At 48.3% G+C, this 13,011-nt stretch overlaps 2 protein-coding genes across 5 annotated transcripts in view; one reads left to right on the plus strand and one right to left on the minus strand.

Moving 5' to 3' along the window:
- NOMO1 (NODAL modulator 1) overlaps positions 1–2,774 on the minus strand; it is a 32,865-nt gene extending 30,091 nt beyond the window's left edge. The window contains exons 1-3 of the mRNA XM_077315986.1: positions 2,522–2,774; positions 1,206–1,295; positions 571–616 (exon numbers count right to left, since the gene is read on the minus strand). Coding sequence (XP_077172101.1) covers positions 571–616; positions 1,206–1,295; positions 2,522–2,662 — 277 coding nt within the window. The 5' untranslated portion in view covers positions 2,663–2,774. The remainder of the gene's footprint in view (positions 1–570; positions 617–1,205; positions 1,296–2,521) is intronic.
- A 1,429-nt stretch (positions 2,775–4,203) lies between these two features.
- The window catches only part of LOC143826947 (ATP-binding cassette sub-family C member 6-like), a 42,076-nt gene continuing 33,268 nt past the window's right edge, over positions 4,204–13,011 (plus strand). The window contains exons 1-8 of one of the 4 annotated variants that reach the window (XM_077315983.1): positions 4,204–4,475; positions 4,734–4,923; positions 5,475–5,531; positions 5,788–5,941; positions 9,470–9,646; positions 10,051–10,176; positions 11,168–11,305; positions 12,158–12,280. In XM_077315983.1, the coding sequence (XP_077172098.1) occupies positions 5,855–5,941; positions 9,470–9,646; positions 10,051–10,176; positions 11,168–11,305; positions 12,158–12,280 (651 nt within the window). In that variant the 5' untranslated portion in view covers positions 4,204–4,475; positions 4,734–4,923; positions 5,475–5,531; positions 5,788–5,854. Of the gene's footprint in view, positions 4,476–4,503; positions 4,924–5,474; positions 5,532–5,787; positions 5,942–9,469; positions 9,647–10,050; positions 10,177–11,167; positions 11,306–12,157; positions 12,281–13,011 lie in introns of those variants that run through there. The other 3 variants (XM_077315982.1, XM_077315985.1, XM_077315984.1) reach the window with 3 other exon arrangements.

A 13,011-nucleotide genomic window follows, 5' to 3' on the forward strand; every position in this document is an offset into this window, starting at 1 on the left:
ACAAAACCCAATCCCTTCCATTTTTACGGCAGGGCTTCAGCGCCCATTCCTCCACGAGCCTAATGCGTATGCCGCAAATAAATGTCAGCATCGGACTCCTTTGGTTTCCCAGCCCTGATCATGATCAGTCGCAGAGCCTGGTGCTTTCCAAAATGGAAAGGCAACTGGGAACCTCCCAGAATCACGACTTGTAAAGAACAAAGTGCCAGAAGATCTGCAACTCGATCTTTCTAGTGGTGTTTAAAAGTAAACAGCGAACTTGCGTGGTCTCAGCTAAGACAGGAGATGGGACCTCATACGTACGGCTTCATCTATCAAAAATGACACCTCCTTTCCGTTATTGTGGGAAAAGAGGAAATGTGGCAGCGATATTAACAGTGCAGAGGTAGGAGGCCGCTGGTGGAAGGAAGCTTGTTTTAAATATTCTCTATGGCATTCTGCAGCTTTTCCATAATAGAAATTCTTTCTTTGGGTAAATCTTTGGGGCAGGGGGAGAAGCTGCCACAGCAAAGGACGAGCATCTCTAATGGAAAACAGTACAGAAAGCTATTTCTACAAACAGGTACTTACCAAAGCTCCATCCTAGGGGAGGTTCAATTTTAAGGACAAAATCCCCCTAACAAAAAGAGAGAGAAAATATGAAACGTGTCACAATAATGATAAAATCCAAGCATCTTAACAGGAAATCAACCACTAGTGCTTTTTAGCTGATGATACAGCTCATGCATATCAAGATAATTCTTTTGGGGCTTATTTTTAGCATTTCCTTTCGGCTACTTTAAGCAGCAGACAGGCTGAAGGCACGAGGCAAACCACACACATCAGTATAATCTTCCAGGGTCTCAGGTTCGCTCCCCAGGGTCTTCAGTTAAAGGGATCCCAGGCCGAAGGGGTGGGTGGCAACAATTTCTACCTCAGACCTTGGAAGAGACTCTTCCAAGCAGGGACACGCAATACAAACTCATCCAGAATGCGGAATTAAAAAAAATTCACTCTAAAAGCCTACGCCGGACAATACAGCTACTGGGCCATCTATATCTTTGGTGGGCCTATATCTCAAATAAATGAAGAAAAACTGGACTGGATACAACTTGGTTATTCAGCATGGGATACTTGACATTCAGGTTTTGCATTAGTTACAAAACCAAGATCTAATCAGAGAGACATTTCTGTCTTAGACGCAAGACCACAGGTTTGTAACTCACCTTGTCATACAGAGGAATCATGAAGTAGCCATTATTGGGAGCACAGTCGGTTTGGTATTTCAGGGTCCCATGCTTTGTGTACAATTTAATCTGCAGCGCAAAACAAAATCATGGATGTGAAAATAGGGTCATGCTGGCCAAGCATGAAGCCACCCACCACGCAGTTCTACAAAAGCAGGAAATGCAGGCGTCCGTCCCAGAAACAGAAGAGCATCTTTTAATTTAGGTGTAGAAAACCAACACATTGCACATTCCGTTCCCAAACTTATATAGAAGAAGAAGAGTTAGTGGCTGGACAGATACTTCTCCTGGATGCTTTGGGCTGATCCTGCGTTGAGCAGGGGGTTGGACTAGATGGCCTACATGGCCCCTTCCAACTCTAGGGTTCTATGGCCCCACCTGATGTACTATGCGCAGTTCTGGAGGCTTCACTTCAAAAAGGCCATGGACAAAACTGAGAGGGTGCAAAAGGAGAGCAATGGGGATGATTTGGGGTCAGGGGACTGAGCCCTATGAGGAAAGGCTGTGAGGGACTTGGGAATGTTCAGCCTGGAGAAGAGAAGGTTGAGAGGGGATATGGTTGCTGTCTTTAAGCATTTGAAAAGTTGTCCCTTGGAGGAGGGCAGGGAGCCGTTCCTGTTGGCAGCAGAGGAGAGGACCCACAAGAATGGGTTTAAACCACCTGTAGAATGTGCTAGATATGGGGAGGGGAGTTAAGAATAGTTCAGCAGTGGAATAGGCTGCCTAAGGAGGTGGTGAGCTCCCCCTCACTGGCAGTCTTCAAGCAAAGGCTGGATACACACTTTTCTTGGATGCTTTAAGATGCTTTGGGCTGATCCTGCGTTGAGCAGGGGGTTGGACTAGATGGCCTCTATGGCCCCTTCCAACTCTGTGATTCTATGAGTCTAGTTCAGCTGTGGAACAGGCTGCCTAAGGAGGTGGGGAGCTCCCCCTCACTGGCAGTCTTCAATCCGTGGCTGGACAGAGATCTCTCCTGGACGTTTGCGGCTGATCCTGCACTGAGCAGGGGGTGGGACTAGATGGCCTCCATGACCCCATTCCACCCCTGCTCCATAGCCCAGCGCTGCAGCCCCAGAGGGCTCAGGGCAGGGCTGCGGCGGCGCCCTGCGTGACTCCGGCCTTCGCAGGCGCAGAGATCATCCCTGCTGCCAACCGAAACTCCACCGGGGGAGGTTTCGCAAGATCCCGGGCAGGGTGCAAGCGCCTGACACCCATCCGGGGGATCCCAGCAGCAGCAGCAGGAGCAGCAGCATCGCCCCCCCCCCTCCCCTTGCAGCACGGCCGGCGCCGCTGACCTCGATCAGGGAGTAATTGATCTCCACGTCGGACTTGACGAAGCCGCCGCAGCCCACCACGATGTCCTCGGAGGCGCGCGCCCACGACGCCCACAGGCAGCAGCAGCAGCAGCCCCAGAGCAGCGCCCAGCCGCGCGCCATCCCGCAGCAGCGCCCACGCGCCACCCAGCCAGCCAGCCCCGGCAGGCAGCAGCAGCAGGAGGAAGCGGCGAGGACGAGGAAGACGCTGCTGCCCCCTGCTGCCCGGGAGGCTACCTGGCAGGCGGGGGGGGGGAGTTGCTGCGCGACGTTCTATCTAGTCCAGGCGTCCGTGGACTGCAATGCCCAAGGGGCTCATGGGAATTGTAGTCCGTGGGCATGTGGAGGTCCCCAGCACTCCCCTCACAGAAGGCTAAGAAAGCAAGAGGTCTTTTTAGTCGTCAGCTGAGGGAGAAGCAGGGAGGCAGGGGCTCATGGGAATTGTAGTACATGGACATCTGGAGGACCATGCTGGCAGGGGCTCATGGGAATTGTAGTCCATGGACATCTGGAGGACTATGCTGGCAGGGGCTCATGGGAATTGTCCTCCATGGACATCTGGAGGACTATGCTGGCACGGGCTCGTGGGAATTGTAGTCCATGGACATCTGGAGGACTATGCTGGCAGGGGCTCATGGGAATTGTAGTCCATGGACATCTGGAGGACCATGCTGGCAGGGGCTCATGGGAATTGTCCTCCATGGACATCTGGAGGACCATGCTGGCACGGGCTCGTGGGAATTGTAGTCCATGGACATCTGGAGGACTATGCTGGCAGGGGCTCATGGGAATTGACCTCCATGGACATCTGGAGGACCATGCTGGCACGGGCTCGTGGGAATTGTAGTCCATGGACATCCGGAGGACCATGCTGGCAGGGGCTCATGGGAATTGTAGTCCATGAAATCTGGAGGACTATGCTGGCAGGGGCTCATGGGAATTGTCCTCCATGGACATCTGGAGGACCATGCTGGCAGGGGCTCATGGGAATTGTAGTCCATGGACATCTGGAGGACCATGCTGGCAGGGGCTCATGGGAATCGTAGTCCATGAACATCTGGAGGACTTTGCTGGCAGGGGCTCATGGGAATTGTAGTTCATGGACATCTGGAGGACCACAGGTTGACTACCCCTGGTCTAAGGTGACCAGATTTCAACATTGGTAAAGCGGGACCTTTCCTGTCGTCTATGGAAGCTGGGGAGGCACAGTTGGGCCTGCTGTAAAATAAGGTGGCCAGACTGTCCCACTTTTGGAGGGACCAGGCAAATTGTACATAGGTTGAAATTTTAAAAATATATATTACAATACTATTTTAGCGTTCTATGCAATTTTTTGTTGCTCCATGTAGACCAAATTTTTAATCAAGAAATCAATGGTGTCCCGCTTTACCAATGATAAAATCTGGTCACCTTACTCTAAAACGACGCATTTGTAGTTCTGTTGTCGATACAATCTCATGGTCAATTGCGTGATAACTTCCAAGTGGGTAGCCGTGTTGCTCTGAAGCAGCAAAACAAAATCGGAGTCCAGTGGCAGACCAGAGTCTGCGGAAGAGTGCTTGCCCTCGAAAGCTCACGCCTTGAATAAATCTTTGTTGGTCTTAAAGGTGCCACTGGACTCTGGTTTTGTTTTGTTATGATAACTTCCAGTTCAGCCCCCAGAATCTCCCGTGGGGATCTTCTGCTCATGTCATGTGCAGCTCTTGAGCTACTGTGGGGGGTGTAAAGATGGTGCTGAAGGATGTTCCTTTTATTATTTAAATGAAATGGTTAAAAGCACCTTCTGTTTGGTTACTGGTGGTCAGTCCACTTGGCAGGAAACACTATGTGAAAACTGGGGTTCTTTGTTTAGATGCATTCAAATCTGTTGGTCACAACTTGCTCTGGATGCGACAGCCACATACGACAGCCCCCTATAAGAATGACGACTCAGAAGGTATGAAGCAAATGGGAACATGTTCTTGTATGCTATTCTCAGCTGTACTGATGAGCTTTTCTGGAGACTCGGCAGAAACTCAGACTGTGACTCTCATGTGAATTTGGTTTCTGCTCAGAAAAGTGAATTATGAAGCATAAGTGCAGGCATTTTGTGTATGTTTTTGTCACGCCAATAATAATAATAATAGTGGACCATTTTGATCCCTGTCATGGTTTAGTGCACGTATAGAACTGAAACAGTGACCCTATTTTGCAGCCTTGTTCCCTCCAAATGTTGGCCTGTTTTCTGCCCGGGAGAATAATTTACCAGCCTCCCTGTATCAGTCGTTGGTGCTTGAGATTTACTGGACTTTGTTCCTGACTGTAACTTCGTGGTCTACAGCTGTTTCCACTTGTTAAAGCTGTGCTTTGGGCTTCCTGTGTTCTCAGGTGCATGTAAACAGCAGGTATGTGTTCCTGATTCATGTAACATCAGGGCAGGCTAACTGGCTAGTTTGCCAGCCAAATGGAGCAGTCTACTGAAAACCGAGTAGACCAAAGTTCTGCGTGAGATCTTAAGGGGTTCACATGAATAAATACATCTTCATTTTTAAAAAATCCCTGCACAAGAAAACAAGCATGTCAGAGTTTTGTCCATCTGTCCTAGCACTCTTTGGACACGTTGGTTTTTTTTATGTCCTGGATACTTGTGCCTGAAATAACTGCTTTTACCACCTTGCAATCTGAAGTGATGCCTCTCAGACTCAAGTTTACCACCTCCGGGGTAACTACACCTCACGGGCCCTGGGCCATTCTTTCTGACTAACCTGCCTTGCATGATTTTTGTGGGGATAAAAGGGTGGGAGAGAACTGGGCTGCGTCAGTCACCTTGACGAAGCCTAGCCTACCTTGGGGGATTGTTGTGAGGATAACGTCGGAGAGGAGACCTGGGTTAAAATCCCACTCTGCTGTGAGGCTCCTTGGGAGTCACCCTCTCTCATCTTAATCTGTTTCCCAGGTTGTTGTGAGATTCAAATGGAGGAGACAACCCAGAACTCCTTGAAGGAAGACCGGGGTAAAAACCACTAGATAGTTATATTGCTTCCCCCCGCCCCCTTCTGTTGCTATTCTATTAGTTTTATTTACAGTTGTCCTTAATGTGTTCCTGTCATGCTGAGATCCCCTGGGAATTGTTTATGGAGAATTTTAAAAATATATTAATGCCAGTCTTATTAAAATAAAAGTTCTCTTTTGTTGAAGCAATGGCATCCCTGGTGCCTGAAGAGTTGTCCCCAGCTGCCATTCACCTTTGCCCTCCTTCCCCACCACAGGAGGCAGGCGTTAAATACCAATCCCAAAGGGGGCAGTGGATTTGGAAGTTGAGCAGGTGAGACTGAAATGGAACTGGAGGCTGAAGCTGAAGCCGAAAAGATGACCGTGGCAAGCTGGCTGTGCAGCCCCTCGGAGGAATCAGCTGAGCTCTGGGTGAGTGAGTTCCCCGTGTGAGCGCCACGTGTTCCCCGGGGGAAAGTTTTCTGAAATGCACTGCAGCATTGGGAGCATATCTGATAGTCCGTTTGCTGTACAAAGTTCCTGCTCTCTGTTGCTCAGAGGAATTCACTTTCCACGTAACCCAGATCAGCCAAGGAAACCCCTAAAATAGAAGAGAGTGCTTCCCTCTCTTCCTGATTCTTTAAATCAAGTTGGAACACAGTCAGTGCGTGAATTCGGGTGAGGCAGGCATGCATGAGGCTGTCAGTAGAGTCCTTGCAAAGGAAACAGGTTTATTGGGGTGTCAGGTTGCATGGGTTGCACGGAGGAAACCCCTTGCGGTATGTACACATGGCTGGTGGGGGGAATAGTGAAACGTGAAGTTAAAGGGCCAACGGTACAGATTCCAGTGGGTAGCCGTGTGGGTCTGGAGCAGCACAACAAAACAAAATCAGAGTCCAGGGGCACCTTTAAGACCAGCAAAGATTTATTCAAGACGTTAGCTTTCGAGTGCAAGCACTCTTCCTTAGGCAAAAGGTACAGTTATGCGGTCAGCTCTAGTGCCTTCAGCCAATGATTTCAGAGAAGTGGCTATATTAGGCTGTTGCAGCTAAGATAAGGTGACCAGATTTTAACATTGGTAAAGCGGGACACCATTGACCAGGGGAGGGGGGGGGTTCTTGATTAAACATTTGGTCTCTATGGAGCAACAAAAAGTTTCATAGAACGCAAAAATAGTATTGTAATATATATATTTTTACTTTCAACATAAGTACAATTTGCCTGGTACCCCCAGATGTCCCTCCAAAAGTGGGACAATCTGGTCACCTTAAGGCAGGGGTAGTCAAACTGCGGCCCTCCAGATGTCCATGGACTACAATTCCCAGGAGCCCCCTGCCAGCATTTGCCAAATGCTGGCAGGGGCTCATGGGAATTGTAGTCCATGGACATCTGGAGGGCCGCAGTTTGACTACCCCTGCCTTAAGCTAAAACACCGTAAAAGACTGCCCATTTTTTATTCTCGCATAGACTTTTGTGGACTTAGAGGCCACATACCTCAGGGGAAGAATATGTCAGGAGCTGAAAACTTACAGTGTAGAATAAAAAAAAGGAGTCCATCCAACGGCACCTTTCAAACCATCACAGTCTTATTCTGAGTATAGGCTTGCGCAAAACACCCAGAATTAAAATTCCAACGGCCACAGAATCTGTCTTCACTGTAGAATGGAATTGTGTGTTAGTCTTTAATGTACCCTGAAGGTTTTGGTTTTGCTCCTGGGTAAATCTCTCAAAGGTGGGGTAGCCTTGGGCCAGCTGCATGGGTGCTCTCTCTGGCCCCCTCCTTTAAGATTTTCCCCACCATTTCCAGTTAGATGCAGCTGTGATTGAAAAAAAATCACAGTAGAACATGATATAAACATGCTAAACAGGTAAGCTTATCTTTGAAAGTTCTCTTAAAATTCATGAATAGGAGTTCTAAAAAAAGTTTTTCCGCCCATTGTCTCCCCAGAAGCAGAGTCCATGTCACATCTGGGGCCAAGGGACCAAGCCCTATGAAGATAGGTTGAGGGACTTGGGAATGTTCAGCCTGGAGAAAAGGAGGTTGAGAGGAGACATGATAGCCCTCTTTAAGTATTTGAAAGGTTGTCACTTGGAGGAGGGCAGGATGCTGTTCCCATTGGCTGCAGAGGAAAGGACATGCAGTAATGGGTTTAAACTTCAAGTACAACGATATAGGCTAGATATCAGGAAAATAGTTTCACAGTCAGAGTAGTTCAGCAGTGGAATAGGCTGCCTAAGGAGGTGGTGAGCTCCCCCTCCCTGGCAGTCTTCAAGCAAAGGTTGGAGACACACTTTTCTTGGATGCTTTAGGATGCTTAGGGCTGATCCTGCGTTGAGCAGGGGGTTGGACTAGATGGACTGCATGGCCCCTTCCAACTCTATGATTCTGTGATTCTATGATCTGAGGCTAAACCTGGTGTTTATCACAGCCTCCAGAATACACACAGACAATAGCAAGTGACCACATGTCCCATTCAGATCAGAGTCTGATTATTTTTACTCTGCCTAAGAGTTCTGGGATACACAGAGGCAATTACAAGGAATCAAAGCAAAACAAAAAACAAAAAAAACAAAGCAATGTCAACAAACCAGTCCACAAAGGGCCAGGCATTCCATCCAAGAGTCAAGGAGGACCAAGATTCGGGGTCCAAACCTATCAGCTAAGGCAGGAAACAGACTACCACTTTCACTAAAAAAGCAAGCACAACACTAACAAGCAGGATACAAACCAGAACTCTGTTCACTGAGACCTTACAAAACAGTATGAACAAGACTGCTCCCACACCGAGCTCTGTTCAGAGTCTCCCTTTTATCAGCCTAATTTGCTGATTCATGGTCAAAGCACAGGTGTTATGATTGGCTGGGCTCCTGCTCCTGTAATAAGCAGGAATTAAAAGCAACCAATGCTGTGCCAAGAAACAGACACTTCTTTTCTCCTGAGCTATCTCTGTCTTCCACACGCTGCTGGTTCAGGAGACCCCAGAGGTGTGACAAACTTATTTCTGACCCCTTTCCTTTGTCTCCTGCCAGAATGAGTAATCCTCATTCCCTGAGGCTTGTTTTGCTGGCTCTGATTCTAAACCCAGTTGTTTTAGACACGCATTCCCCAGGTAAGGATCCTGATTCTTCCATTTCCTCATCCTCGGAAGAGGAGGAGGCAGCTGGCTGACTCACAACACTCCAAAATGACTTGAGATTTGCTGCTCAGGTTTAAATGGGACTGACATTTCTTTTTAATTCAAACGGTATCTAGATCAGAGGCATAACATGGTCCTCAGTGTGCGTAAGACGCTCTTCTGTTTCCAAAAATGTGACTTCTGAGCAATTTTGAACAATATTTCCTTGTTCCATATTTTATTTTATTTTCTTCATTTATGTATCTTTCTGTGACTGAAGGTGGGCTACAAAATTTTAAAATAAACCTGACAACAAGGATCTCCAAAAAAAACAAACAAACAATGATGTAGGACAACTGTGAGACTGTATCGCACAAGAGCTTACCTTTCAAGAGCTTACCTTACCTCTGCTTTAGGATGCTTAGGGCTGATCCTGCGTTGAGCAGGGGGTTGGACTAGATGGCCTGTATGGCCCCTTCCAACTCTATGATTCTATGATTCTATGATCCTGCGTTGAGCAGGGGGCTGGACTAGATGGCCTGTATGGCCCCTTCCAACTCTATGATTCTGTGATTCTATGATCCTGTATTGAGCAGGGGGTTGGACTAGAGGGCCTGTATGGCCCCTTCCAACTCTATGATTCTATGATTCTATGATCCTGCATTGAGCAGGGGGCTGGACTAGAGGGCCTGTATGGCCCCTTCCAACTCTATGATTCTATGATTCTATGATTCTATGATTCTATGATTCAAGAGCAATCTTAGACTTGGGTCTTTTCCATGATGCTTACTCCCAGAAAAATGTTTATTAGGATGGGTCTATTTGTTTTCTTGTGTGGTTGCAGGACTGGAACCGGACATGGTACACAGATATGCCAAGCTTTACCCCGTGCTTCCAAAATACTGTCCTGCTCTGGATTCCATGTATCTACCTTTGGGTCTTGTTTCCCTTCTATTACTTTTATCTCCAGAGAAACAGCAGGGGCTATATCAGGATGTCAGCTGTCTTCAAATCGAAAATGGTAAGCATCGAGCCCAGGTTTATCGCTATGGGTCCCCTGTTTCTTTAAGCAGCAGGACGTCCCTGAGACGGAGCTGGCCTTTAAAAGATACTCATGGTGGATTTAGGAAACCCAGAGGGCCTTTGTTTTTGAAGTCACATTTACAAACTATTCCAGCAGGGACTAGGGATATAGCACTCTGGGAGCAGGGAAGAACTTCCCTATGTGCGGACATCACCAGGAAGTGACATCAGTACATTGAGGATATCAGAGGAGTGACGCTCTGGCTTTTGGGCAAAACTCTATGGTAGAGAGTGGCTGGCTCCAGTGCATGCACATGAGTGCCGCTGACCTCACTCTTGCTTCCGATGGGTTTTTCTGCAGGTACATTTCTCACACTGAGCCGCTTCTCCCCTTCTTCTCAGGTTCTTGCCTTCGCCTTGCTGCTGCTGTGTTTCTCCAGCATCTTCTTCACACTCTGGCAAGCCGTCCAAGGGGTCCCACAGGCCCGCGGATTGATCCTCAGCCCTGCTGTACAGATAGTGACACTGGTAATTCCTGTCGTTTTTCTTACACTGATTCCTAAGTTTGGTGCCCTTCCCTCTGCAGAACAGGGGGCCACCCCAGTCTGTTGAAAATGAGGCTCTGAGACTGAAAGTGGAAAGAAGCTGCCAAGAAGACACGGAGGATTTGGGCCAGAGTGTTCTGCCTCAGGGCTATGAAAAGGCCTTAAAGGCCTTAAAGCAGGGGTCGTCAACCTGTGGTCCTCCAGATGCCCATGGACTACAATTCCCATGAGCCCCTGCCAGCGTTTGCTGGCAGGGGCTCATGGGAATTGTAGTCCATGGACATCTGGAGGGCCACAGGTTGACGACCCCTGCCTTAAAGGACTGTGTTTTAAAGTACATTTGTGGACCTTAAAATGGCATTTTTAGACAGTGTGGGGTGATGCCTAGGATGTGGGACTAGGCTGGAAGAGACCTGGATACCAGTTCCCACTCTGCCCCAGGTGACCCTGAGCCAACCTGTCTCTTTCAACCTGACCTACCTCACAGTGGGGATCAAATAGAAGAGATTAAACCAAACTCCATCTCACCCAGCACTGTGTTTTCTTCAGGAAGGTCCATCAGCAGGGCCTCAGTGTAACAGCCCCCTTGATGTTGCCCCTGGAAACTGTTATTTAGCAGTCCTCAACCTTGCTTTCGGATGCTTAGGGCTGATCCTGCGTTGAGCAGGGGGTTGGACTAGATGGCCTGTATGGCCCCTTCCAACTCTATGATTCTATGAACCTCCAAGCAAGGTGGCTTTATTAGCTATAATATCAGCCCCCTTGAGCCTGTCCAGTTGGATGGAAAAGTGGGGCGCGAAGATTTTGGATTTTAATAGCTGCTGATAAGGCCTGTCTCTGTTAATGTGCCTCAACGCCTTTTAAAGAGAGCGGTCCTCAATGCAACATGTCCTGAGCTTTTAAAAATTGTTTTCCTGTGTGATGATATGTTCTGAATATTAAGCCTTTTTTTTTTCCTCTTCCCTTTTGTATAGATTCTTGTTGTATTTCTCACCCAGACGGAACGATTAAAAGGGGTCCAGTCTTCAGGCTTGTTACTGGTTTACTGGTTGCTGTGTTTTTTTCCTGCTGCCATCTCCTTCAGCTCCAAAATCCAACATGCCCTGGAAGGTGTAAGTGTGTCAACATGCCCTGGAAGGTGTAAGTGTGTGAATCATGCAGTAGCCCGTAGGACAAACAGTCTATGGGGAATGTGTATGTCCACTAGGGATGTTTGTCTGTTTTACGTACAAATGTAAATTTCATTCATTCATTCATTCATTCATTCATTCATTCATTCATTCATTCATTCATTCATTCATTATTTGTATACCGTCCTCCCCTGAGGCTCAGGGCGGTTCACACCCTCACCTTATAACCCTGCTGTTCTTTGCTGGTTTCCCTTCCGCAGTCATTTTTATTTTATTTAAATAAAGGGAACTTGCAAACGGGGCTATGTTGTGCTTGGTGACTTAGGGGAGCTTTAAAGCAGCTCTGTGGAGGGACTGCAGCCGGAGAAGCCTCGCTGGGTGAATGAAGGCTCGCTGGTTTGTTGCTCTCCGCTTGCTCCAAGAAAAAAAAATGGCGATCGTTTCGCCGGAAGTTCAGAGGAGAGAGCCAGGGGGAGGGACTTTGCTGGAACCGCAACAATGGGAACGTACAGAACTTTTTCGATACTGTTGCAGATTGTTTGCAAGAGTGTAGCGCTTTCCAGAGGGTGAATCCACTTTTGGCGATTTCCCTGGAAGCGCTACAACGAAGCGCTTTTCGCGGGTCTGTTTCAGGAGTGTGGAAGATTGTGTGCGACGTCTTGCGGAACTGCAAATTAGTAGCGTTTACAATTTGCCACACTCCTGCTACATTTAACTTGTGCGGAATGGGCCTTTGTTTCCACTCGGGAACATACACAGCAGGGAGGTGAGGTAGGGAGGTAAGCAGCTTCCCGGGGACGTCTGATGGGCCAGGAAGACTTCTGACTTTTTCAGGGCTTCAGGAAGGACGCTTTCCATCACGTCTCCTCCTATATTTACTTCACCTTGATCTTATCGGAGCTGGTGCTGTGCTGTTTCACAGATCAGCCTCCCTTCTTCTCCCAAGATACTGCTGAGGTAAGCCTTTTGCCTTTCTGCCTTTTTGGTGGCACCTTCTTTCCTTAGGATTCTGCCTCCCGTTTATCGCTCGTGTTTCTAGTCCTCCTCATCCACTGCTAACCACACTCCTTAACAGGGACGGGTTGGCCATTCAGGCCACTGAGAAAAGTCCCAATGGGCGGCCTTTCCGCAAGCAAGGAGTGGCCTCAGCGTGGAATTGGGAATTAGGCTGAACACGTTGCAGTACTGATTGGACAGGCTCTTTCTCCCTCCTTTGGGTGGGAGCGTAGCTCCTTTTGACACGGTCATCTTTTCCTCCCAGTTGGTGCCCTTAACCACCCCTGGATTTCATAAAATAGAATCATAGAATCATAGAATCATAGAGTTGGAAGGGCCCTCCTGGGTCATCTAGCCCAACCCCCTGCACTATGCAGGACACTCACAACCCTCTCGCTCCTCCACTGTCACCTGCCACCCCCTTGAGCCTTCACAGAATCAGCCTCTCCATCAGATGGCTCTCCAGCCTCTGTTTAGAAATCTCCAAAGACGGAGAACCCACCACCTCCCGAGGAAGCCTGTTCCACTGAGGAACCGCTCTGACTGTCAGGAACTTCTTCCGGATGTTTAGACAGAATTTCTTTTGAATTAATTTCATCCCGTTGGTTCTTATCTGTCCCTCTGGGGCAAGAGAGAACAACTCTACTCCATCGTCTACATCAGGGGTAGTCAACCTGTGGTCCTCCAGATGT

This window comes from Paroedura picta, chromosome 17 (genome assembly GCF_049243985.1).
Source record: "Paroedura picta isolate Pp20150507F chromosome 17, Ppicta_v3.0, whole genome shotgun sequence".
Taxonomy (NCBI): Eukaryota; Metazoa; Chordata; class Lepidosauria; order Squamata; family Gekkonidae; genus Paroedura; species Paroedura picta.